General features: G+C 40.3%; 3 protein-coding genes across 4 annotated transcripts; 1 reads left to right on the top strand and 2 right to left on the bottom strand.

Annotated features, from left to right (window-relative positions):
* Positions 1-517: 517 nt before the first annotated feature.
* Positions 518-7747, bottom strand: LOC133473281 (zinc finger protein OZF-like). 2 transcript variants are annotated; one of them, XM_061764893.1, is made up of 4 exons: positions 7130-7747; positions 6018-6305; positions 2733-2900; positions 518-1935 (listed from the first exon to the last, which is right to left on the bottom strand). In XM_061764893.1, exons 1-4 carry the CDS (start codon positions 7251-7253, stop codon positions 695-697), a joined length of 1821 nt encoding a protein of 606 aa, XP_061620877.1. In that variant the 5' UTR covers positions 7254-7747; the 3' UTR covers positions 518-694. The 2 variants fall into 2 exon arrangements, with proteins under 2 accessions (XP_061620877.1, XP_061620878.1); XM_061764894.1 differs by lacking the exons at positions 6018-6305; positions 7130-7747 and adding an exon at positions 3062-3459.
* Positions 7748-8530: 783 nt separating this feature from the next.
* Positions 8531-10942, bottom strand: LOC133473302 (gastrula zinc finger protein XlCGF17.1-like). The gene is made up of 2 exons (XM_061764924.1): positions 10515-10942; positions 8531-10209 (listed from the first exon to the last, which is right to left on the bottom strand). The coding sequence occupies exons 1-2, from the start codon at positions 10639-10641 to the stop codon at positions 9203-9205; spliced, it is 1134 nt and encodes a 377-aa protein (XP_061620908.1). The 5' UTR covers positions 10642-10942; the 3' UTR covers positions 8531-9202.
* An 8276-nt stretch (positions 10943-19218) lies between these two features.
* LOC133473299 (zinc finger protein 84-like) lies at positions 19219-24916 on the top strand. Its single transcript, XM_061764920.1, has 2 exons — positions 19219-19525; positions 22726-24916. Exons 1-2 carry the CDS (start codon positions 19333-19335, stop codon positions 23775-23777), a joined length of 1245 nt encoding a protein of 414 aa, XP_061620904.1. The 5' UTR covers positions 19219-19332; the 3' UTR covers positions 23778-24916.
* Positions 24917-26951: the final 2035 nt, after the last annotated feature.

Genomic DNA, 26951 nt, shown 5'->3' with positions numbered 1-26951 from the left:
CCATATATTATTTTATTTTTAAAACGGACAAATGTACCAAGTCATGTGTGAGTTTGCCTGTCCAGTACCCGCATTACTTTACCTCCCTCTGCTGGCGTTAAAGCACAATTCATTATGTGTTTGCCAGCCTTAATTTGTTTATTTGTTCTAACAGACTAACAAATTGCCTAACCATTTGTTTATTTGTTCTAACAGAGGAGGCGTACATCCAAGCATGTGTATATGCGTGGATTAGTACCCCAGTGAACTTACATTTGTTGAGTGAAGATTTTAAATGATATAGTAGTGACACATATTGTGAAAATGAATATTTACTGTTGACTGTAACCCCAACCCCCCACCCACCCACACACCTCTGAAATCACAGCTACCCCCCTGAGTAAGAGTGGTTCAAATATATCACCCCATAAATACAATGCCCAAGTTGAGTGTGTGTAAACTTTCACCACAAGTGTAATAACTTAAGTATCATGTACTACTGTATGTGACAAATAGAAGACAGAAGGATACCAAACACTATCACCGTTTAAAGGCATATTTTATTCAGCACCAGATATACACTTTTTCATCTTACCACAAAGTCGAAGTTTCTTCACACACTACTGAACTTTATGTACGTATGTGCTCAACTGCGGCAAAAAGGCAATTTAAGCTTGACCACATGTATTCTCACCAGCACACGTGTATGTAACCGTTACTCCCCGGTGTGTGTTCTTGTGTGTCTGATTAAATCTGTCTTCCGAGTGAATCTTTTATCACAAACTGGGCAGGCAAAAGGTTTCTCTCCAGTGTGGGTTCTACAGTGTCTTCTTAAGCTTCCATTTTCAGAAAAGGTTTTGCCACAAACTGAACAGGCAAAAGGTTTCTCCCCACTATGTGTTCTCAAGTGCCTTATTAAAAGTCCCTGTCTAGAGAATCCTTTACCACAAACTGAGCAGGCACAAAGTTGCTCTCCAGTGTGTGTTCTTGTGTGTGTTCGCAGTTGCTCTCTCTGAGGGAAACTTTTACCACAAACTGAACAGGCAAAAGGCTTCTCTCCAGTGTGTGTTCTTGTGTGTGATATTAAACTTTCCTTTAAAGTAAATCTTTTACCACAAACTAAGCAGACAAAAGGTTTCTCCCCAGTGTGTGTTCTTGTGTGTCTTTTTAAATTTCCATTTGTAGGGAATCTATTTCCGCAAATTGAGCAGGTAAAAGGTTTCTCTCCAGTGTGAATTCTTCTGTGTTTTCCCAAAGTTCGCTGGTCCGTGAATCTTTTTCCACAAACTGAGCAGGCAAAAGGTTTCTCACCAGTGTGTATTCTTGTGTGCTTCTTTAAGCTTCCCTTATCAGAGAATCTTTGATCACAAACTGAGCAGGCAAAGGGTCTCTCCCCAGTGTGCGTTCTGGCGTGTGCTTTCAAGTGAAACTGTGTAGGGAATCTTTTACCACAAACCAAGCAATCAAAAGTATTCTCCCCAGTGTGTATTCTCACATGTGCTTTTAAAACCCACTTTGAACAAAATGTTTTCCCACAGTAGGAACACTCCCAGCGTTTGTTGTTTGTTTGTTTGTTACTTTGTTTGCTGTCCGTCTGGCATAACATATCACCTTTAGAGTGTTCCTCATCAGTGTCAGGAGAGTGTGACGCTACGTCGTCTCTATCTGATAGTGTAGCGAAGAGGCTGCCAGCTTGTGACCTTCCGCAGTGGTCTCTATCACCTTCTGTTGTCATGTGTTGACTTGAGCTGCTGTTTGTAGGCTCAGGCCCTCTGCCCTCGCATTGGCCTTTACCTTCATCTTCATTCTTCAAACGGATATCAATGAATAGCAACTTGGTGATGTCTTCCTCTGCCTCCTCTTTAATCTGAGGAGGCTCTTCCTCCTCCTCTTCCTCTTTAATGTGAGTGCGATCTGGGCCCTGCTGCTCAGGACCAAGATATTTTTCACTGATGTCTGCAGAGCACAAAAAGACAAACACACATGATTTGCAAAAGTCAAATCTCACATTACGACTTTGACGTTGTGTGTTATTGTTTCTACGTCTTTATTTAAAGTTAAAAGAGAGTTCAGATTCATTGGAAGTAATACAAATAATAAAGTGCATCAATAATGGTAATACATATTTGAATGGAATGTTAATGAGATAGATGTTAAATTATTTGGCGGCCAAGGGACGGTTTCAATAAAAACATTTGCTGAAAGAAGAAAGAAGAAGAGCAACGAACAAATACCAGTCGAAGAAAATAAATAAGAGAATCCCCGACATATCCCACTTTCAAAGCGCAACCTAAAATCTGGCTTAATTCCAATCAATATTTTACTCATTAGAGCTGTTCAGACCTCATGTCACATGATATATATATATATACACGAATGTAGCATGTGCCATGATTGTCTAAACAGGCTGGGCATTTTTTTTAAAGACTTTAGCAGTACATGCATACATAAACGCACTGTATGTGTTTATCCTGTCATCTTTTGGACCGAAACCTTTAAGTGTATATAATAAGTATGAATGAGTGAGTGTCTCTCCTTCAGCACTTTGATAGTTGCCCGTGTCTTGATCGTCTCCAAGCGGCAGGAGAAAGAAAGAAATTCAATTTTGAATGACTTATGTCCCTTTTAAATAAATGAATTGGTTAATTCCCAAAAATAAAAAGCCACGAATTATAGATTTTCTTTCCAACTGTTGGGCGATTTCAACGATTTTCAAAAAGGTTTAAATATTGTTTGTTTTTGTAAGTACACACCTTTGTCTATGTCTTCACTCTTCAAATGGACAACAGTCAGTGGAAACTTGCTGATATCGTCGTCCTCTTCTTCCTCTTTAATGTAAGGCGGATATGGCTTCCCTTCCTCTTTAATGTGAGTGGATTCTGGCTTCTGTTGCTCGGGACTAAGATCAGTTTCGCCGAAGTCTGCAGGACGCAAGAAGACAAAACACATTTGGCTTGGTAAAGTCAAATCTCACGCTGTGACTTTGATTAACTCTATAAACACTTGAAATGGACAAAGGTTGCGCAAACCAGCTAGCCAAGAGGCAAAAATAAATAAATAAATGCCAAAGACGTGAAAAAACCTGCTCCAGGTAAGGCAACGCGAGGCTTCTTGAAAACAGCGTGCTTTGTTGCACAAACTTCTTCCTTGTAGTCTGTTGTCGCTCTTGCACACATTCCCACACGATATTCACAACACCTTACACTCGCAAGTGATCTAGCGATGCGTTCTTGACAACAAAGAGTTCTCTTTGTTCGCGGCTCGCTAGCAGGTAAGCTAAAGTAAGCTAAGCTAGCTGGAGAAGAGCCAACGTGCACCGAGACGAGTTTATCCCGACACGAAAATGTAAGTATTTATGTTGGATTTCAGTATAATAGCGCCGGGACGAACTGTGTCAAGGCGTCATTCAGTACGTTCAGCCGCCTACTAGTGCAAAAACAGATGCAAAAGTTCCTTCGCGTGGTTACGTAATTTGCGAATGCGGAAGTAGAACGGCTGCAGATTTTTTATTTTTATCCTATTCCCGTTTTAATATGTTTTTCCTAGAACTCTAGTTTTAGGAAAGGGGGTAGAATTAGAAAATATATTTTGGATAAATTATTATATAGATGTTTTGGATACATTATCGTAGTTTATATATATATATATATATATATATATATATATATATATATAAATCGTTATAATCGTTGTAAAAAATAATAAATACATAAAAAAATAAACACTAAAGGATCCTGTGGTTTAACATGTTATTTTACTGGCGTGTCTTTATTTTGAAGGGTGAACATTATCTAAAATGTGTTGTGCTTGGCCTGGTTATTGCTCAACTGGACAATATTATGTTCTAAGCAGACACTACTGCACTGGTTATCACCCCCGTCATCACACCAGCAAACTTTTCACTAGTAGTTGCAGCCACTCTAGTATATACACAAAATATACATTTAGGACATAAACATATTCAGTAAAGAGAGAAAGTCATTGAGAAAAGATTCTGATATACTTTACTGTGTACTGTTTTGACTGAGTGGATGAAAATCCCAAATAAAGTTCTAATGTCCTGTGAATGGACCATATGCACGGCACAGCGTTAAGCATTCCCAATAGAATGTTCAGATGGCATTGTCAATGTTAAAAGCTGCTGGGACACTATCTGACTGAAAAATGACCTCTGTCGTTAACTGTGAGATAACTTGGGATTGTGGGTAGGTGTATTCAACAGTTCGATGCTTGTAATTTGAGGGCAAATTGGCTTTTTTTTTTTTTTTTACTTTTTAAGGATGAAGAGAAAACTCCTCCTGCTAACACTGCGGTGTGCCGCTATCAACTAGGTTTTGAGTTTTAACACGTTTCCCATGTTGTCATGCATCCACATGCATGCATCCACATCAGGACACACCGAATGTAGAAATATTGCATAGATTTTGTGCATTCTTAGGTTTTACATGTCATTGAAAATGTATGTTGGACAATTAATTTAACCCTGGAAAAAGACCAATTTAAATAGATCACCAAATTTCCAACATTGACATTCATTTCACTGTGGTAACTCAAGTATCATGTAACGCTGAGACAAACATGGAAATAGAAGATCGAAAGATACTGAACACTATCACTGATCGTAGACGTGTATTTTATTCAGGATCACATGTACATGTTTCCATCTTCCCAAAACGAGTCCAAATTTCTTCAGTCTGTTCATTGATCATTGCTTCATTGATCACTGTTATTCTCACCAACACACTTGTGTTTCTTAACCTGATTCTTCCAAGAGAATCTTTTATCACAAACTGAGCACGCAAAAGGTTTTTCTCCAGTGTGCGTTCTTGTGTGTTTTCTTAAATATCCCTTCTGAGAGAATCTTTGACCGCAAACTGTGCAGGCAAAAGGTTTCTCTCCAGTGTGTGTTCTTGTGTGTGCTTCCAAATTTCCCTTCTGAATGAATCTTTTATCACAAACTGGGCAAACAAAAGGTTTCTCCCCGGTGTGGGTTCTTGTGTGTGCTCTTAAATTACCTCCTGAAAAGAATCCTTTACCACAAACTGCACAGGCAAAAGGTTTCTCTCCAGTGTGGGTTCTTGTGTGGCTGATTAAATTTCTCTTTGTGAAAAATCTTTTACCACAAATTGAGCAAACATTAGGTTTTTCCCCAGTATGTTTTCTTGTGTGTGTTATTAAAGATATCTTAAAAGTGAATCTTTTACCACAGACTAAGCAGACAAAAGGTTCTTCGCCAGTATGTGTTCTTAAGTGTGTTTTCAAAGATTGTCTAAAAGTGAATCTTTTACCACAAACTAAGCAAATAAAAGGTTTCTCACCAGTGTGTGTTCTAGTGTGTGTTTTTAAATATCCCCGTGTAGAGAATCCTTTACCACAAACTGAGCAGGCAAAAGGCTTCACTCCACTGTGTGTGTTTGTGTGTCTTCCCAATTGTTCCTTACAAGCAAATCTTTTCCCGCAAACTGAGCAGGTAAAAGACTTTTCTCCAGTGTGTATTTTTGAGTGACTTGCTAAGTTTCCCTTCTGAGAGAAACATCGACCACAAACTGAGCAGATAAAAGGTTTTTCGCCAGTGTGTGTCCTTGTGTGTGCTTTCAGGTGTGACTGTGCAGGGAATTTTTTAGCACAAACTGAGCAATCAAAAGTTTTCTCCCCAGTGTGCATTCTTCTGTGTTTACCCAAAGTTTCATGGGCAGCAAATCTTTTCCCACAAACTAAGCAGGCAAAAGGTTTCTCTCCAGTGTGGGTTCTTGAGTGCCTTTCTAAGTTTCCCTTTTTAGAGAATCTCCGACCACAAACTAAGCAGGCAAAAGGTTTCTCCCCAGTGTGGGTTCTTGCATGCGCTTCCAAGTGTGCCTGTGCGGGAAATCTTTTACCACAAGTTGAGCAATCAAAAACTTTCTCCCCAGTGTGTATTCTCACGTGTACTTTCAAACCCCACTTTGAACTAAATGTATTTCCACAGTGAGAGCATTTCCAGCATTTGTTGTTTGTTTTTTTGTTAATTTGTTTGTTGTCAGATTGGCATGTCATATCACCTTCGGAGTGTTCCTTGTCATCAGTTTCAAAAGAGTGTGACGTCGTGTCGCCACTATCTGAAAGTGGAACTAGGCGGTTGTCCGCTTGTGATCCTCCACAGGGGTCTCCATCAGTTTCTTCTTTATAATCTTCAATCTTCACAATGACACAAGGAAATGGCAGCTTGCTGATGTCATCATCATCCTCTTCCTCTTTAATGGAGGAGGGTTCTTTATCTTCCTCCCCATCTTCCCCGGGAGGGCAATTTGGCTCCTCTTGCTTAGGACGAAGATATTTTTTACTGACGTCTGCGGGACAAAAAAGGAAAAACACACATGGTTTGGTACAATCCATTTTCATGATGTGACTTTAGTGTTGTGTAATATTGTTTATATATAAGGGCAGTCAAAAAGTAATGAGCCCAATTTAATTTTGCCTGCTAATAACATAATTATATTGTTGGATGCCCGTCAGAAGCAGAGAGCGGTGACTGAATTTCTTGTTCTGGAAGGGGAACGACCCCTAAACATTTTCATGCTTGCAATATACTATAGCACAGTCAAAAAGTGGGTGTCCAGGATCAAAGGTGAAGAACGAGACCCTGCTTTGAGTGACGTCCATCACAAGCATAGGAGCGGCAGACCATCTTCAGCTGTTAATCCTGAGAATAGTGCGAATGTGGAGGCAATCGTAGAGTCACCATTGATCACCGTTATGTGTCATCGTTGATGACGTAACCCCAACCCCATACACATTTTGCCAACCTTTTGAACATTTTTAGTGGTGGTTGCCCTCACCTCAGCTATCTCGCTGCATTGAAAATACGTCAAACGCATGAAATCTTGTTTGCTTACAAAGGTGGCCCCTCAAACATGGCGGCCGTTGCACACGGCACCAATAGGTGGCATCATACGTGAGTCTCGTGTTGCGCTTATGGGCGGACTATCCCATAAAGCCGCAGATGGGCAATGACTTTTTTTTAATGCAAAAAGTAGACCGGCCGTGATGGTCCCAACCACACAGAGTCTTGCTTTAACCACAGTACCAGTGTTACCAGTCTATATGCGACTTAATGCAGTACTGTGCCCACTGGAAAGTAGTTACTAAACAAGTGAGTAAAAGGTGAACTCACCTCCTCTGTGTAACACAACTCGAGGCTGCTTGAAAATTGCGTCCAGTAGTCGATATTGTCGCTCGTCTTCCTCGTTTGTTCCCAAAAGTTTCTCCACGTACTCTGCTGTCTTCCTTGCACACATTTTACCGCGATAATCACAACACTTTGCACTCACACTTGGATCTCTGTTTAGCTCTGTCTTGATCACTTCCGCGTCTCTGTGTTAGCCGCTAGCAAGCTAAGTTAAACGCAACTCAACTCGCATGAGAGGCTTCAACGTACACCCAGACGAGTTGATCCGCACTGGTAGATTACAGGAAAAAAAAATTTTTTTTTAAAGTGGTTGTGTCGAGACGTCTGAGCTTGTGTCGGAGAAAAAAAACTATTTTGTTCGCAGCCAACAAGCTCAGCTAACCGAAATTAGGATAGCCACAGAAGCGTCAACGTGCACCGACACCAGCCAGATAACTTTGAATGACCTCTTAGTCCGGTAAATTAGTTATATAAACGTCGTGTGTCGAGGCTTTAGTACGTTAAGTACTAGTATAAAAATAAAGAATAATTTCCGTGAAGCCCGTGTGGTTACCCAAAGCTTACACGTAAGGCAATAGAGCGGGAAAAGTACGGCAATTCCACTTGGACAAACTAGGTGCCACACAGTAATTACTCAGCCACCAAAGACGGTTGATTGGTGAAAAAAATAAAAATCAATAATGTTATATCATCTGCAAATGTCTTGAACTTCTCCGTGAAAGCCCAATATATGTCACACATTTCTTTGACATATAGTTCACACACACACACATACACACACACACACAGTTTTACAATCTGAACGGTGAATTTGCTTCAATTGTTAATTGAATGAAAATTCAGAAAAATAATATAGAAACGAGATAAACGAAAGAGCATATATTCTGAATCTAGTTCTGTTGCCCTAAAAAAAAATCTCAAGGCACCCATTGTACATTGTATTCCTTATAGCATCATGTACTCTTACAAACATTTCACTTGTGTAGGAGTTGGATGCAGCACGCTTAGTGGGTCAGGCGATCATTCAGAATGGATGAGGCCTTTGTAAAAAATAATTATAATAACAATAAATGCAAAAAAAAATCTGGAAGGCTTAATGGCAGAACACTTTGGAGTTGACGTCACACAGGTCATTTTGATCAAACACAGCAGAACTGGCCCACACACTCATGTGGCCTCAGGCACAATTTTGTTTTCTTATATTGATTATTGATCATGCATACATCTGCTTGAGTTTCGCATTTCAAGTGATAAAGCACAAAGTAGGATACTGAATATCATCTACACCTGTTAAAAATAACAACAATAAAGTGATGTACTATTTTGCATTTAATATAAAAGTGTCATCTGGTTTATTATTTGTGGTTTAAAAATAACAACTTCGAGTAATGTGCAAAAACGTTTATTTGTCATGAAAGGACAATAAAGTGCCACAGCAAATAACATAGTTATGTAAAAACTAAACAGAGAACAGTAACATTATAAAATATCACGCAAATACTTAATGATGAAATTAACAGATGTGCCTGAAAGACGATGACACAAATTGTTTGAAGACAATATAAAGTTGAGCAATTCGATCTTAAATCTATTTAAAAATGTGCAAAGCTTTAGTTCAGAAATAAATAAATCGCATTAAGCTAAACATTTAGGTTTTTTCATGTTACTGTTTTTCGTCGTTTGTTGTATTTGAGGGCCCCGTAGTGGATATAAAGTTGAACAATTCGATCTTAAATCTATTTAAAAATGTGCAAAGCTTTAATTCAGAAATAAATAAATCGCATTAAGCTAAACATTTAGTTTTTTTCATATTACTGTTTTTCGTCGTTTGTTGCATTTGAGGGCCCCTTAGTGGTCGTAGGGCCCTAAAAGCAGGTGATCAGTCCGCTTCTGTCTTGGGCGAATGGCAACAAAAAGGGATTCAAGGGAACAAGATACGACAACAAGATGAAGCTCCTACAATAGGCACTCAAAACTATCACTGTTTATAGACTTGTGTTTTATTCTGTATCAAAGATACATTTTTACAGCTTGTTCCTTTAAATTTTATTTGAAGCGTCAGTGACCAGTGCTGCTCTCACCAGCACACTTGTGTCTCTTAACCTGACACTTGACATGGAATCTTTTATCACACACACTGCAACTGAATGGTTTCTCACCAGTGTGTATTCTTGTGTGTGTTGTCAAAGTACGTCTTTGAGAGAATCTTTTACCACAAACTGTACATGAAAACTGTTTCTCCCCAGTATGCGTTCTCATGTGTTTAACCAATCCTGAACGTTCAGTAAAACTAAAGTTGCAGACCGAGCATGCAAAGGGCTTCTCTCCAGTGTGTGTTCGTGTGTGCCTTATTAAACTTGTCTTTATAGAGAAATGTTTACCACATTCTAAACAGGCAAAAGGCTTCTCCCCAGTGTGTGTTCTTGAGTGTGTTATTAAATTTGAACGACTTCCAAAACTCAAGTTGCAGATTGAGCAGGCAAAGGGTTTTTCTCCAGTGTGCGCTCTTGTGTGCATAATTAAACTTCCCCTTTGGATAAATCTTTTACCACAAACCAAGCAAGCAAACGGTTTCTCCCCAGTGTGTGTTCTTGTGTGTATGTTCAAATGTCCCTTACGAGTGAATCTGTTACCGCAGATTGAGCATCTGAAAGGTTTTTCTCCTGTATGACTTCTCATGTGGACTTTCAAATCCCATTTTGAACTAAATGTTTTCCCACACTGGGAACATTGCAAGAACTTACTGTCAGTGTGACAAGTCATATCACCTTTAGAGTGTTCATCATCACCGTAATCAGTGTCGGGAAAGTGTGACGTTGCATTATCACTTTCTGGTAGTGGAGCTAAGAGGCTGTCATCTTGGGATCCGCCACAATGGTCTCCATCATATTCTTTATCATCATGGTACTCATCATCATCTTCACTCTTTACAATGACAAGATTAAATGGCAATTTGGTGATATCTTCCTCCTCCTCTTCCTCTTTAACGTGGGGAGGCTCAGGCTCCTGCTGCTCCAACGTGGAGTTCCACTGCTGCCGCTCATGAGGAAGAACTTCACTGAGGTCTGGAGGACACAAGAAGAAAGAAGGCAAACGTGGTTTGTTAAAGTCAAGCTTTGCTCAATCAAGTCACATGTGCCGACTTTTAATAATTGTCAGACAACCCCTATACAGCTGGCCGTGCATTCCTTAAAATCAAGATGTTATGTTTATGAGTAAGGAACCCATTGGAAAAAAGGGTAGTGTAAATATATATATATATATATAGAGAGAGAGAGAGAGAGAGAGAGAGAGAGAGAGAGAGAAAGAGAGAGAGAGAGAGAGAGAGAAATGATTAACTAAACACACGAGATGGGAAAAGTGAACAAACCTGCTGTGTTTAGTCCATCTTGGGGCTTGAAAACAGCATCCAGTCTTTGACATTGTCGCTCGTTCTCCTCTCTTGCTCGATAAATCTCGTCGTCGTTCTCTTTTATCTTTCTTGCATACATTTTCATATGATAAGCATAACGCTTACACTCACTCTTGATTTTTGCTTAGCGACGTGTTGACAACAAACACATCTTTGTATAGCAGCTAGCAAGCTAAGCTAACATAAGGTCGCCGGAAAAGCTTCAACGAGCTCCGAGACGAGATTATCCCGACATGAAGAACTAATAAATGTTGTTTTACTCCATAAATTTTATGATGGGACGTACTGTGTCGAGGCTTCACTGCTTTCAATAGTAAATCAGCAAAAATTATATTGTGAAGCCCCCATGATCGCTATAACGTACACGGAAGTAGATCTGTAGTCCTACGGAAACTCCATTCAGACAAACTTAAGTGAATAAACACGCGATATAATAGAAAGATATACTTTACATTGGTTAACGTCGATTCAGCATCATCTAAACATATAAAGAACAAACACTTATTATTTCAGATTAAGTATGCCACACATTGTCTTTGTACGTGTCTTTTCCCCAAAATTGTTTATATCGTTGTATGACCCAACCCGCGCTATGAGGAATTTACGTGTCTATCTATAATTATTTATTTCAAACTCAAGTTTCATAAAAGATGCACGGTTAAATAACATAATAATATATAAATTATAATAATAAAAGTTAGACATGCTCGCTATCCGCATTGCGGTCAAGCTTTGGGATTCTTTTTGGGTCCAGGGACCCCTTACAGTGCAGATTTTTTTTTCTTCTTCTTTTTTTCCCCAAAAGACGCCCTCATATTCCTAACGCCAATGACACATTTCTTTTCGTGGAAAAAAACAAAGTGGAAGAACCAGTAAAATCATAACATAATTCATATGAATAACAATAAATTGTTGTTTCCCCTTTTTATTGCAAAGCAATACATTTCGGGAAATCTTTATACAATATTTAATTAATTATACTTTTAAAAAACATTAGAAATGACCCCAGATGTTTTAATAAAATGTGCAATTTGTTTCATTTGATCATCTACCTATATCTTTGCTTTATAATAATGTCATTGTACAGAGAGTGTCCATAAAAACACTCGTTCCATTTCTGTAAAATTCTTTATTGAACATATACAACAAACAATTCAACACATTATCGACGCAATAATCTAGCTCTGTCCCCTCACTGGAGTGATCATGTGCTTCGGTGGTACAAATGTTCAGCTCATGCAAGGTTGCAGGTACATAAACGTAGAAACAAAGACGCATTTAGTTGTTAAGACATCCAAATGATTTACATCTCCAGGTAACTTTGAACAGAAACAGTTCATCCCTCAAAGAAGAAGAGGCCATAAAGTGTATTAATGGCGCTAAGACTATCTATTGACTCCGTCTTTGTCGGTACAGTATATTAGAATTGGTTTAGAATTAGACATCATGAAATCAGGGAGTGTTTTTGTGAACACCCTGAATAAAACGTTCTCACTACAATGGCCCCATAATGCCATCCTTCCCGAAACACATCCAGGAGTTTGATCTTCTCCTGTATGGTTTTCACCTGCTCAGTTTGTGGCAAAAGCTTTAACATGAAGGACACTTTAATCTGGCACATGAGATGCCACACGGGTGAGAAACCATTCCGATACTCAGTTTGTGGAGAAAGTTTCAAACTGAGAAGCACTTTCATGAGACACAAGGTGCTGCAGACAGGAGAGAAGCCTTTCACCTGCTCGGTGTGTGCGAAAAGATTCTCAATGAAGGCCTATTTGGTAGCACACACACTGGAGAAAAACCTTACACCTGTTTAGTGTGTGGCCTCAGATTAACCCAAAAGTCACATTGGGCAGTGAAGCTGCAGGGCTTTAAATGAACTGTGAAGAGTAGGGTTGCAAATTTCGGGGAATTTTTAAAGTTAGAAACCAGAGATATACTAATGTTTTTTTTTCTTCCCCTGGCTATCTGTTAGGGTTACCCTGTAAATCTACAGATATTCTCAATTTAGCATAAAACCAAAGGAGACAGGAGACACACCAAACACAAACGGAGTCAGTACGTATCTTTTGCGGTAAAAGGAGAAGCAGTCGCTCTCTCGGTGATCTGGAATCTTCTGACGTCTGCCTCCCCTGTGCCCATTTTATTAAAGCTTGGTTAGGTGGCATCACATTCCATGGGCTTTTAAGGACTTGTCTGTTATGTGATCAGTGACAGGGAGGTGTGGGAGTTTGTGCCTTATGGAATGTGCATTGTAGTACTTTTCCAAACTGCTCTTGTTTCCAGTGAACAAGGGTGCTATCATCTTAATGCAGTTACAGCAACAATGTGTTTTTATACGATAATATATACAATATTTCCATCATTTCCCTCCGGTTTATCAAATAAAAATACATTACTCATCATACTGTCACATTTCGCAATGATGTTCATGACAATAACTATAACATGTATTTCATCATTGATGTACTTCAAGCTCTTGTCTCACAATCATCCCGGGTTGACAACGTCCGCCACCGGCGCCGTCAACCTGCAGGGCGCTGGTGGAAATTCAGCTACTGTGGGTCAAAGTCAAAGAAGAGGTGGAAAGCGGGTTCTTCGGCAGAAAGAGAAGAGGAAAGCACAGAGCCTAAAACTGAATGTGGGGACTTTGAATGTTGGGACTATGACAGGAAAATCTTGGGAGTTGGTTGACATGATGATAAGTAGAACGGTTGATATATTGTGTGTCCAGGAGACCAGGTGGAAATGCAGTAAGGCTAGAAGTTTAGGGACAGGGTGTAAATTATTTTACCATGGTGTAGATGGGAAGAGAAATTTAGTCTGGGTTATTTTAAAAGGAGAGTTGGCTAAGAATGTCTTGGAGGTAAAAAGAGTATCAGATCGAGTGATGAGGCTGGAACTTAAAATTGAGGGTGTTATGTATAATGTGATTAGTGGCTATGCCCCACAGGTAGGATGTGACCTAGAGGTGAAAGAGACATTCTGGAAAGAGCTAGACGAAGTAGTTCTGAGCATCCCAGACAGAGAGAGAGTTGTGATTGGTGCAGATTGTAATGGACATGTTGGTGAAGGAAATAGGGGTGATGAAGAAGTGATGGGTAAGTACGGCATCCAGGAAAGGAACTCGGAGGGACAGATGGTGGTAGACTTTGCAAAAAGGATGCAAATGGTTGTAGTGAACACTTTTTTCCAGAAGAGGCAGGAACATAGGGTGACATACAAGAGCGGAGGTAGAACCACGCAGGTGGATTACATCTTGTGCAGACGATGTCCTCTGAAGGAGGTTACCAACTGTAAGGTAGTGGTAGGGGAGAGTGTGGCTAGACAGCATAGGATGGTGGTGTGTAAGATGACTCTGGTGGTGGGGAGGAAGATTAGGAAGACAAAGGCAGAGCAGAGAACCATGTGGTGGAAGCTGAGACAGGACGAGTGTTGTGCAGCTTTTCGGGAAGAGGTGAGACAGGCTCTCGGTGGAGAGGAGGAGCTTCCAGAAGATTGGAGCACTACAGCTAAGGTGATCAGAGAGACAGGCAGGAGAGTACTCGGTGTATCTTCTGGCAGGAAAGGAGAGAAGGAGTCTTCGTGGTGGAACCTCACAGTACAGGAAATCATACAAGGAAAAAGGTTAGCGAAGAAGAGGTGGGACACTGAGAGGACCGAGGAGAGGCGAAAGGAATACATTGAGATGCGACACAGGGCAAAGGTAGAGGTGGCAAAGGCCAAACAAGAGGCATATGATGACATGTATGGCAGGTTTGACACTAAAGAAGGAGAAAAGGATCTATACAGGCTGGCCAGACAGTGGGATAGAGATGGGAAGGATGTGCAGCAGGTTAGGGTGATTAAGGATCTAGATGGAAATATGTTGACTGGTGACAGCAGTGTGCTAGCTAGATGGAAAGAATACTTTGAGGAGTTGATGAATGAGGAAAATGAGAGAGAAGGGAGAGTAGAAGAGGCAAGTGTGGTGGACCAGGAAGTGGCAATGATTAGTAAGGGGCAAGTTAGAAATGCATTATAGAGGATGAAACATGGAAAGGCAGTTGGTCCTGATGACATTCCTGTGGAGGTATGGAAGCATATAAGAGAGGTGGCTGTGGAGTTTTTGACCAGCTTGTTCAATAGAATTCTAGTGCGTGAGAAGATGCCTGAGGAATGGAGGAAAAGTGTACTGGTGCCCATTTTTAAGAACAAAGGTGATGTGCAGAGGTGTGGGAACTATAGAGGAATAAAGTTGATGAGCCACACAATGAAGTTATGGGAAAGAGTAGTGGAGGCTAGACTCAGGACAGAAGTGAGTATTTGCGAGCAACAGTATGGTTTCATGCCTAGAAAGAGTACCACAGATGCATTATTTTCCTTGAGGATGTTGATGGAAAAGTACAGAGAAGGTCAGAAGGAGCTCCATTGTGTCTTTGTAGATCTAGAGAAAGCCTATAACAGAGTACCCAGAGAGGAACTGTGGTACTGCATGCGGAGGTCTGGAGTGGCAGAGAAGTATGTTAAAATAATACAGGACATGTACGAGGGCAGCAGAACAGCAGTGAGGTGTGCTGTAGGTGTGACGGACGAATTTAAGGTGGAGGTGGGACTGCATCAGGGTTCAGCCCTGAGCCCCTTCCTATTTGCAGTGGTGATGGATAGACTGACAGGTGAGGTTAAACTGGAATCCCCGTGAACCATGATGTTTGCAGATAACATTGTGATCTGCAGTGAAAGCAGGGAGCAGGTGGAGGAACAGTTAGAAAGATGGAGGCATGCACTGAAAAGCAGAGAAATGAAGATTAGCTGAAGTAAGACAGAATATATGTGCATGAATGAGAGGGGTGGTGGGGGAAGAGTGAGGCTACAGGGAGAAGAGATAGCGAGGGTGGAGGACTTGAAATACTTGGGGTCAACCGTCCAGAGCAATGGTGAGTGTGGTCAGGAAGTGAAGAAATGGGTCCAAGCAGGTTGGAACGGGTGGAGGAAGGTGTCAGGTGTGTTATGTGACAGAAGAGTCTCTGCTAGGATGAAGGGCAAAGTTTTTAAAACAGTGATGAGGCCAGCCATGATGTACGGATTAGAGACAACAGGAAGCAGAGCTTGAGGTGGCGGAAATTAAGATGTTGAGGTTCGCTCTCGGAGTGACCAGGTTGGATGATATTAGAAATGAGCTCATCAGAGGGACAACCAAGGTTCGATGTTTTGGAGACAATGTTAGAGAGAGCAGCTTTGGATGGTTTGGACACATCCAGAGGAGAAATAGTGAGTATATTGGTAGAAGGATGATGAGGATGGAGCTGCCAGGCAAGAGAGCGAGAGGAAGACCAAAGGGAAGGTTGATGGATGTCGTGAGGGAAAACATGAGCGCAGTTGGTGTTTCAGAGGAGGATCCAGGAGATAGGCTTACATGGTAAAGGATGACGCGCTGTGGCGACTCCAAACGGGACCAGCCGAAAGGAAAAGAAGAAGATGAAGAAGATTGAATCCATATGTAGTAAAGTGTTGTTCCACTATCTGTACCATCCCTCCTGTTGAGACATGGCAACGCCCATGACTCATAATTGCTGCCCACTTAAACAAGCCTTTCGGGAGGATGGATTTATTTTCTACACTAAATATGATTCCTTCATTATTTGTTATTGCATTTATATTTTGCAATTGTGCGGCAAACACATGTAAGGTAAAAAATGCATCTTGACTGTCCAAATAGTCACCCTTTTATCTTTCATCAATTTGCATGCTTCTGCTAATGCCACTAGTTCGGCTGCTTGAGCTGAGTAATTTGGCGGTAATTGTCCTGCTTTTAAAACTTTGTCTGTCGTAGTTAAAGCATATCCCGTAGCATTCAGTGCCGTTAGTTGTTTTTTTTTTTTTTTTTTTTTGGTGATGAGCCATCCACATAAATATGCAGGGATCTTTAAGATCTGCCTGCCCTTAGTAGTTTGGCTCTCTTCCAAACAATTGTTTTCCACGCCATCTAATGATGTTGGCAGTTATTGTGGCTGGATTCAATGTTGTGCATCTCTGTAATGTTATGTGTGGTTGAGATAGCAACACCGCTATATATGACAATTTCCTAGCAGGCGATAAAAACGTCATTTTGCAGCAGAACAACTGAAACTGCATGTGGAACTTTGAGTGTCAGCTGATGAAACAATACAATACAGCCATTGAAGCTGCAACTACAGCCTGCACACAAATTGGTATTACTCGTGCAACTGCATCAAGCCTAGTTGAATAGTATGCTACTGGCCTGAGTTTTGCTCCATGTTTTTTCAACAAAACTGAGGTCATGTGACCGTTCCGACAATCAACTGTCTGTTCAAATGGGTTTGCACAATTTGGTCATGCCAATACTGCTGTTCCTGCCAAGGTTCTTTTCAATTCACAATATACTCTTTCTCCTTCCTCTGTCCGTTGAATTTTGTCCGACATTGTCATTGGTGTTTCATAAATCTACTTTGTAGCAGTGTTGTTATCTCTGCGTAATTAGCTACCCACTAATTGCACAGCCCGAAAAAAAACATCATCTGTCATTTTGTTTCATGTTGTGGAGCTGACAAGATGGCTTCTTTTCTCATTGGGTCCACATGACGACCGCTTGCCGTCAACATATGACCTAAATATTTCACTTCTGTCACACAAAATTGTAATTTAGCTTTGTTCACTTTATTTCTCGTTTTGACAAGGTGTTGCAACAGAGCCAATGTGACTTTTTCAATTCTGTTCATTTTGTGATGCCGCAAGAATGTCGTCCACGTAAGTCAAAATCTGACTTCCACATGGAGGATCAAATGTGCCCAAGCAAGTGGCTTGGGAGAATATTGTGGGACTTTCACAATATTCTTGAGGAAATCGTGTACATGTATATCTTTTTCCTTCAAATGTAAATGCAAACCAAAATCTGCTATCTGGGTGCACTGTTATAGAGAAAAATGCATTACTTAAATCCACAACAGAATTTTTTTTTTTGCTTCAGGATCCAAATTATTTAACAATGTGTGTGGATCTGGTACACTTGGTGCTCCAGCAATTATTGCTGCATTTACTGCTTGCAAATCATGAACCAACCTCCATCCTACAGATGGGGTGCTTTCTTGACTGGAAATATTGGTGTATTACATGGTAAATCTGAACATTCAATTAACACTCCTGCTTTTAGCAAGCCATCAATTACTGGTCTTATACCTTCTTTAGCATCTTGCTTAAATGGATATTGTTTTTGGCATGGACAATATTCATTTTTGGCTCTAATTTCCACTGGCTCACATGTTGTCATTGAGCCAACATCAGAACTGCTTTTTGTCCATAATTCCTCAGGAAGATGGTTTAGCAGCTCTTCCTGTTCTGTGGTAAAGAAAAATTGCTCAATCTGAGATTGAGTTTTGTCCATCTATAGCATGGCCTGTTTTAATAGGGCAACATGCGATATTTTTTTTTAAATTATTTTTGGAAAATGTATGCGCAATTACAATTTAATATGTTTATTGATTACTAGTTTTTTAGCAATATGTGATTGGGGAATATTCTTTTGTACACTGATACACAGTGAAACTGTATCTCATATCAATTGTAATTTACAAGGGCGTTGTGAGATTTTTGGGTGGGTTACAGTTGCAGATCGTGCTCATTACATATTATGTAGATGATGATGTCGATGAGGATGAGGATGATGATGCTGCTGATGATGTTTATTATTATTATTAGTAGTAGTAGTAGTAGTATGTGTGCGTGTATTTGTATGTCTGTTTTATGTTTTGTTCTGTGACCTGTGTACAGTTTGTGTCCATCACATTACAGTTTGTTGTACTGTATATATCTTTAATTGTATTTTCTTTTATTTGTCTTTATTTTAATCTGCTGTCGCAGCCTGTTCGGCATTGCAAAAGATAATTTGTTGTCAATTGTCTTACTTGGATAAATACAAGTTAAGTGAAGAAATAAATTAAAAGTGGGCATGTTTAGGCAACCGGGTTATTTCAAGTTTTTTCCCTTAAAATATTTCAGAGTCACAAGTTGTAGTAATTTTAAATGATTCACCTTAGTATCCATTTTTTATATGACAAAAACCTGGCATTTGAACGTTGGCGTACACTAACAGTACTGTATTGTATAGTAATGTAGGTGGATTGTGTAATGACACTCCACGCCCAATGGAGGTCGTACTGCACCAAAATCTACTGGCTTTTTCTCCTCTACCGGACCTACCAAAAAGAGATGTATTGTTAGATAGACTCGACCATGTGAACTTCGTGCCGACGGCGAAGCTAAGCTCGTGCGGGCAAAGTCGGCAGCGCATTCCACGTGTGTCGACGGCAAGAAACCCAAAAGGACAAGGATGCTTTCATTTCTGCTGCATATGGTTGCATAAAACGCTATAAAATTCAATTAAGACAAGGGAACATGTAGTTACATTCACATGTAAAACTTGTTTTAGTGCTTTTTTAAAACGTAGTATATTGATACCATACGCTTTGGCATTGCCAAAACTGTAACCTTCATGTAAATTAGTTGAGAAATTAGCAAATTACGACCTAATTTCAGTGTCCGTGCATTGCCTTCTGTGGGAACAACGACCTTTCCAACATGGCCGCCACGTAGGCACGTCGGTAAACCGGGTGGCTACTACTCGCTATCGTATGTCGTGTCTGTCTATGAAAAAAAAGGTTGTTCATTGTGATGTTGGAACTTCATTTTTATGCTTCTTCAGATATCTCAGCTCGCCGGCGTCGAAGAAAGCTACGTAACACGTCGCTAAGCAGAGATAGATACGCACAGTTGTGTGAGAATGTGTCAAGTGGAAATGCTGAGAGCGTTGCTGAATGCACGACTCGGTGCGGCCGTCGAAGAAATAGTTGGAGTTTTTCAAAGAACGATAGCAGAGTACGAGGAGGAACTTGGTCGAACTAAAGAGGAGAATGAGAGACAGCGTCGACAACTCGCCGCTGTTTTCATGCCTCAAGTTGATTTACACACAACAGGTTTGATCACGTCTTTATTGCATTTCTAGTTTATAATTTACGGAAGCGAATTGCATTCACTTGAATATAAAAAAAACAACTCCCGTTTTTCTGAGTAATTTTTTTTGAGGGCTTTGTTTTTTAAAATATTTTTCCTGTTTTTCTGACTAATTATTTTCTCAGTTTTTCTGTCTATTTTTCCCCCCTGTTTTTCTGAGTAATTTTTCCCTTTTTTCTGAATATTTTTTTACGTGTTTTTCTGAGTAATCCCCCCCTGTTTTTCTGACTATTTTTTTCTGTTTTTCTGCCATTTTTCCCCTAATGACTAATAACAATACTATGTGACTCAAAGACAGGAGTATTTCCCAGTGTCTTAAACCCATATAAAGATAAAACTTGATCAAACTAAATAAGCCGGTCATGTTGCTTACTACGGAGTCCGCAAAGAGTCACTTGCAGGTTCTTGCGTGAGTTCAATGTGTCTCAGGAAAAATAAGTCAGAAAAACAGGGGGGGGGGGGGGAATTACTCAGAAAAACAGGAAAAAAATTATTTAAAAAAAACAGGAGGGAAAATTAGACAAAACAAAGCCCTCAATAAAATTACTCAGAAAAACAGGAGTTTTTTTTAAAAATCCAAGTGAATGCTATACACTTCCGTAATAATTAACACTACATTGATCCTAAAAAAATTATTTTCCCTCTGAAAGTCAGTTTTCCTATGGTCTTTCATATGAGCTGATCAAATGTGCCATCATAAATACACTTTAAAAAACCTTTGTTGTTGTTTTTTTTTGAATGCTCAAACTTGAGAGTCAGGCGGATCTAGATGGGGACTGGCGAATTGAGCCATTCTCTCCGTATGAACTGATACCCAGCTTCACCAAAATGTATGTGGACTTTTCTCCATATGTCAGTATGTTGCTAAATTTATAGAACTACCTCAATACCAAAATAGAAGATATCATTGGATAGAGGATAGAAACACGAATAAAATCAACCCTAGTTTGTAAGAACTGGACAAGGATTAAGAATTTTATGCCACTTTATATGTCACATAACAGCCCAACTTTACTTGTCCAGAAATCAATGAAAATCATTTGGAAATTTGAACCGAAACCTTGAGTCTTATTACTTAAAAATGTGATGTTTAAACAGGGCATTTTCAGATTTTCAATGGCTGCGTGCGCTTGAGCCATCTAATTTTCCGGGCCAAATCGAGAGCAAGTGGATTGTCAGAATTACTTCACAGATTTAAAAATAAAATGTTTTTTTTTCACTTTTTTAATTTACATTTTTTTGGGGTGGAACCAACCTAAAAAATCCTTATCAGTTTCTCTCGGCTTATTGAAGAATGTTTTCAGCCCCAAATAAAAAAAAAAAGAAATATATATATATATATATATATATATATATATATATATATATATATATATGGCGGCACGGTGTACGACTGGTTAGAGCCTCAGAGTTCTGAGGACCCGGGTTCAATCCCCGGCCCCGCGTGTGTGGAGTTTGCATGTTCTCCCTGTGCCTGCGTGGGTTTTCTCCAGGCACTCCGGTTTTCTCCCACATCCCAAAAACATGCATTAATTGGAGACTCTAAATTGCCCGTAGGCATGAGTGCAAATGGTTGTTTGTTTCTATGTGCCCTGCGATTGGCTGGCAACCAGTTCAGGGTGTACCCCGCCTCCTGCCCGATGACAGCTGGGATAGGCTCCAGCACGCCCGGGACCCTAGTGAGGAGAAGCGGCTCAGAAAATGGATGGATGGATATATATTTTATTTTTTTCCCAGTGCAATTTAATGAATTATCCATGGATTTCATCCACCCACGTGCATGTGGATATCGTGTCCTTGGCCAAGACACTTAACCCACATTGCCTACGAATAAATGTTGTCGGGTGTTTGGTGGGGTCATAGGCCCAGAATGGCAGCCACGTTTCCATCTGACTGTGTGCTGACACAAATACCTTACCAGGGTTTGACTGAGGAGATAAGGAATAATGCATGAAATTGTGAAAGCATCTTTGAGAGCCTCAAAAAGCATTATATAAGTGTAATGAATTATTATTATTACTGACATTGAGCTCTTTCTATATAAGAGGAAAACGCTAGACATCCATAAAATCCAAAAGATTGGGCCGACCGTTCTGATATCAGTAGAGAGAGATGTTCACAAAATTATTGGTGGCGGTTGATTGCAGTTTTTGCGACATTAAGCTATGTAAAGTTTTTTTTCTCTATAGTGAGCATATAGAGGAGTCGAAAAAAGATGGGCGGAACCTCCTAGCAGCAGCTCAAGTCAACACATGACAACAGAAGGTTGTGGAGACCACTGTGGAGGATTACGAGCCTCTTAACTTCACGATCAGATAGTGACAATAGAACGCCGTACTCTATAGGTGATATGACGTCACACTGACAACACAAGCTGGAAATGTTCTCAGTGTGGGGAAGCTTTTGTTGCCAAGAAAATGTTGAGAAGAAACAACGTGCTCCACACAGGAAACAAAGCTTTCAGCTTCTCTGATTATAAAATAGTCTCTACAAAAGAACGTTTGATCACACACACAACAGCATCCACTGGAGGGAAACCACATTTCCTCATCCACCTACTATTTCATAATTAACACTATAGTATGCCTAAAAAATATTTTTCATCCTAAAGGTTTGTAAGTAGGCAGCAGGGCGTCCGAGTGGTTAGCACGTCAGCCAGTAATTGACACCCCTTAAAAAAGCTTTGCAACTGCCCATAAAAGTGTCAAGATGCCGGCAAAGCACTACTTACAGTATGTTTAAATGAACCCCAAAAAATATTTGAGCAGGCAAATTCTGGAAAAGTGCGGGGATTCACTGTTTAGGGCATTATATAGTGGATAGAGAGTGATTCTGAACAGACACCGATCCTTGTATGTTGGGGAGGCTAATGTTGTAAGATGAGTTTTAAATATTAAAGTGCTTTGGGATCATAGTTTTCGGTATATTTATGGTTAAAAGTATTAATATAGTCACGTCTAAATGTTTTTCGGGGGACTCCCAATGACTGAAAGTTTTTTCACAATTTGCAGCAGGGGTCGGTCCCGATCCCCTGCGGGGAGTCACTGGATGGTCAGTAGGGAAGGGTATGCTGGGAGTTAGTGTAGTGAATGTAAACAGGGGAAAGGTGTACAATGCTGAGCATGATTGTGATCCACCCAACCCATGTGTGTTCTCCTTGCAGACGAAAATGAAGAACATCTTGCCCCAGAGCAGCAGGACGACCAGTCCAGGGTGTATCCCGCCTTTAGCCCAAAGTCTGCTGGGACAGGCTGTGACTCACCTGCCACCCTTATGAGGATAAGTGGTATAGAAAATGGGTGGATGGGTGAGCAGCAGAAGAACTTAGGTTTGGGGAAAGAGGAGCCAGAGACACCCCACGTCAAAGAGGAAGAGAGCGCTACCGTTATCATCAACTGTCCGCTGACCAGTGTCGCTTTGAAGACAAACGATAATGACGACAACGGTCTGAGGTCCCAGCTTCATCCCAGGCAAAGTGAGGAGAACAGATGTGCCGAGCCCCCGGGCAGCAGCTCAACGCAATGCATGAAAACAGAAGACGATGGAGGCCGATGTGGAGGCTCACGAGCGGACGGCCTCTTAGCTCCGGTCTCGCTTGACACTGTTGATGAACACTCTAAAGGTGATGTGACGTGCCACACCGACAACACACACTGGAAATGTTCTCAGTGTGGGGAAACTTTTGGTGCGAAGAAAAATCTAAGAAGACACATGATGCTCTACACGGGAGACCAGCCTGTCCGTTTCTCTCATTCCAAAATAGTCTCTTCAAAGGGACATTTGATAACGCATGCAAAAGCACACACTGGAAAGAAACCACATTCCTCTTTTCGTGATCATTCAGCATCGATAAATGGCAAGAAAACAAACAATGGTGGTGAGAAACCATTTAAGTGCTCAATGTGCAGTAAAATATTTTCTACAAAGCAAACTATGAAGACACACATGAGGATACACACTGGAGAGAAGCCTTTTGCCTGCTCAGTGTGTGATGCTAGATTCACTCAAAAGATTAGTTTAACACATCACCTCAGAACACACACCGGTGAGAGACCATTTTCCTGCTCGGTGTGCCAAAAACGTTTTGGTCATCCTTCGGCACGTGTGAGGCACATGAAAACACACACTAGAGCGAAACCACTTGTCTGCCCAATTTGTGGTCAAGGATTTGCTCGACAAGATCATTTAAAAAACCACATGACAACACACTGTTGAGATATTGTTCCAGATTCATGCACACTATATGGCCCATCTTAACAGGCACAAGTGTGCTGGTGTCGCTGAATTCATTGGCCTGATTTTGGTGCAGGCAATGTGGGTTCACTTCCCACTCAGTGACACTTTGAATGATTGTCTGTCTCTATACGTGCTCTGCTATTGACTGGAGACCAATGCAGGGTGTACTCTGCCTTTTATCCAGTCACCATGACTGTCATTAGGGGTTAAGGAAAACAAATTGGAAGTGTGCTGGAAAGAAAGTAAACTGTAGGACTTTAAATAATTTGAATGTTTTGTGAGAGCTGACTGGCTAGTACGTCTGCCTCACAGTTCTGAGATTCTGGGTTTGAATCTCAGCTACGGTCTTACTACATGTGGTTTGCAATTGCATACTTTACTTTTTTTAATGGCTTGTATCCAAATGCTGAAGTTGTGTCTCTGAATATCCTGTCCACCCGTCAAATGTGAAATTATCAATCACCAAGTTTATCTGCGAATGACTTGGCACCTGGACTCGACGAAGAGTCAGAAGCCATAGTAGGACGAACGACACGGTTTGATACAGTCATGTCAAAGCCAAAAGGTAAGCGGCCGCGAAATGGAGCTTTGGTGGATGCACAGTTGGACCTTAGCTAACAGCATTAACTTTTTAAAATCTCAGTCAAACTAATTAATTTGCACCACAAGCTCTTGAAAAATACGTTATGTTTGTGACTACAGCTGAATGACACATGAACAAAAAAGATAGCCATTCACAAGCGTTGGCTTTAGGAGGAGGATGTGATGTTGTTATGATGAGTGAGTGAGTTTTTGCAGTTATTATTCATCCATCCATGCATCCATTTTCTGAGCCGCTTCTCCTCACTAGGGTCGCGGGCGTGCTGGAGCCTATCCCAGCCATCATCGGGCAGGAGGCGGGGTACACCCTGAACTGGTTGCCAACCAATCGCAGGGCACATACAAACAAACAACCATTCGCACTCACAGTCACACCTACGGGCAATTTAGAGTCTCCAATTAATGCATGTGTACTCATGGAAATTTCCAAAACCAACTCATTGTATTACATATTTTCTCCAAGTAATGTAATGGATTTTAAGAAGTTAAATTATGTAATGTAGTTGTATATAATTAGTTGCTCCCCCAAATTTTGTATGGCTATATATATATATATATATATATATATATATATATATATACACAACCCCTATTCCAATAAAGTTGGGATGTTGTGTTAAACATAAATAAAAACAGAATACAATGATTTGCAAATCATGTTCAACCTACATTTGAATACACTACAAAGACAATATATTTAATGTTCAAACTGATCAACTTTTTTCTTTTTAGCAAATAATCATGAACTTAGAATTTTATGGCTGCATAATACGCCACACATTTTCAATGTGAGACAGGTCTGGACTCCAGGCAGGCCAGTCTAGTACCCGCACTCTTTTACTACAAAGCCACGCTGTTGTAACACGTGCAGAATGTGGTTTGGCATTGTCTTGCTGAAATAAGCAGGGGCGTCCATGAAAAAGATGTTGCTTGGATGACAGCATATGTTTCTCCAAAGCCTGTGTGTACCTTTCAGCATTAATGGTGCCTTCACAGACGTGGAAGTTACCCATGCCATTGGCACTAACACAGCCCCAGACCATCACAGATGCTGGCTTTTGAACTTTGGATGCTGGCTTTTGAACTTTGCGTCTATAACAGTCCAGATGGTTCTTTTCCTCATGCCCGGAGGACACGACGTCCACAAGTTCCAAAAAAATTTGAAATGTGGACTCGTCGGACCACAGAACACTTTTCCTCTTTGCATCGGTCCATCTTAGATGAAGCTCAGGCCCAGAGAAGCTGACGGTGTTTCTGGGTGTTGTTGATAAATGGCTTTTGGTTTGGATAGTAGAGTTTCAAGTTTCACTTACGGATGTAGCGCCGAACTGTATTTACCGACATTGGTTTTCTGAAGTGTTCCTGAGCCCATGCGGTGACATCCTTCACACATTGATGTCGGTTTTTGATGCAGTGCCGCCCGAGGGATCGAAGGTCACGGGCATTCAATGTTGGTTTTCGGTCTTGCCGCTTACATGCAGTGATTTCTCCAGATTCTCTAAACCTTTTGATGATATTAGGGACCATAGATGATGAAATCCTTAAATTCCTTGCAATTGTACGTTGAGGAACATTGTCCTTAAACTGTTGGACTAGTTTCTCACCCACTTGTTCACAAAGAGGTGAACCTCGCCCCATCTTTGCTTGTGAATGACTGAGCAATTCAGGAAAGCTCCTTTTCTACCCAATCATGGCACCCACCTGTTCCCAATGAGCCTGTTCACCTGTGGGATATTCCAAACAGGTGTTTGATGAGCATTCTTCAACTTTCTCAGTCTTTTTTGCCACCTGTCCCAGCTTTTTTGGAACGTGTTGCAGCCATAAAATTCTAAGTTAATGATTATTTGCTATCAGTTTTGAACATTAAATATCTGGTCTTTGTAGTGTATTCAATTAAATATAGGTTGAACATGATTTGCAAATCATTGTATTCTGTTTTTATTTATGTTTAACATAACATCCCAACTTCATTGGAATTGGGGTTGTAGATTACATTAGTGCATTATTAATAGATGCCTATAGCAATATCTTCAACCATGTTCTTTAGATGTATTCATATTCTCTAACTTAATATAGACCTTAATTAAATAAATCTAACAAAATCAATGTCGGAAGACACTTGCACATAATGCAATGTAAAATAATAGTTTCTTTCAAAAGCTTGTCATGACACTCAAATCGATTCACAAAAGGATTTATTAGCCCTGTTGTTTACTAAAGGGAGAGTTTTATTTACAGAAAAAGAATACAGGTAATTTGGATTTTTATGGTACCTTTGCAATAAAAAGGGAACGGGGCTATGTGAAAGTGACGCACATCTTTATATTATTGTTTACCCTTGTTAATATTTCCTGAGCTTTAAAATTTGCATGATTTACAGTAAGTCATCTTTCCATGCTGAGTGGCAAATTGTGAGACAATTTATTTTTCCGTATCAAGAGATTTTGCCCTCCTCGACTCAATATTTTTGTCATAGGTCATGCTTGTTTGTTTTGATCGCTTGTAAGTGCAGACAAACCTCTTTCACTGGAGGCACTCGATAAAACATACTAA

This window comes from Phyllopteryx taeniolatus, unplaced genomic scaffold, assembly GCF_024500385.1.
Source record: "Phyllopteryx taeniolatus isolate TA_2022b unplaced genomic scaffold, UOR_Ptae_1.2 contig_24, whole genome shotgun sequence".
NCBI classification, from domain to species: domain Eukaryota; kingdom Metazoa; phylum Chordata; class Actinopteri; order Syngnathiformes; family Syngnathidae; genus Phyllopteryx; species Phyllopteryx taeniolatus.
Note: the sequence above shows the minus strand (reverse complement) of the source record. Positions and strands in the feature narration are given on the sequence as shown.

Excerpts from the sequence above, each read along its gene's own strand:
- LOC133473281 (XM_061764893.1), bottom strand. The coding sequence starts at position 7,253 with ATGTGTGCAAGGAAGACAGCAGAGTACGTGGAGAAACTTTTGGGAACA. Across the intron at positions 6,306-7,129 it reads AGTTGTGTTACACAGAGGAG|ACGTCAGTAAAAAATATCTT; the intron begins GTGAGTTCACCT and ends TTTGTCCCGCAG. Across the intron at positions 2,901-6,017 it reads TGACAAGGAACACTCCGAAG|ACTTCGGCGAAACTGATCTT; the intron begins GTGATATGACAT and ends TGCGTCCTGCAG.
- LOC133473302 (XM_061764924.1), bottom strand. The coding sequence starts at position 10,641 with ATGAAAATGTATGCAAGAAAGATAAAAGAGAACGACGACGAGATTTAT. Across the intron at positions 10,210-10,514 it reads AGATGGACTAAACACAGCAG|ACCTCAGTGAAGTTCTTCCT; the intron begins GTTTGTTCACTT and ends TGTGTCCTCCAG.
- LOC133473299 (XM_061764920.1), top strand. The coding sequence starts at position 19,333 with ATGTGTCAAGTGGAAATGCTGAGAGCGTTGCTGAATGCACGACTCGGT. Across the intron at positions 19,526-22,725 it reads AGTTGATTTACACACAACAG|ACGAAAATGAAGAACATCTT; the intron begins GTTTGATCACGT and ends TTCTCCTTGCAG.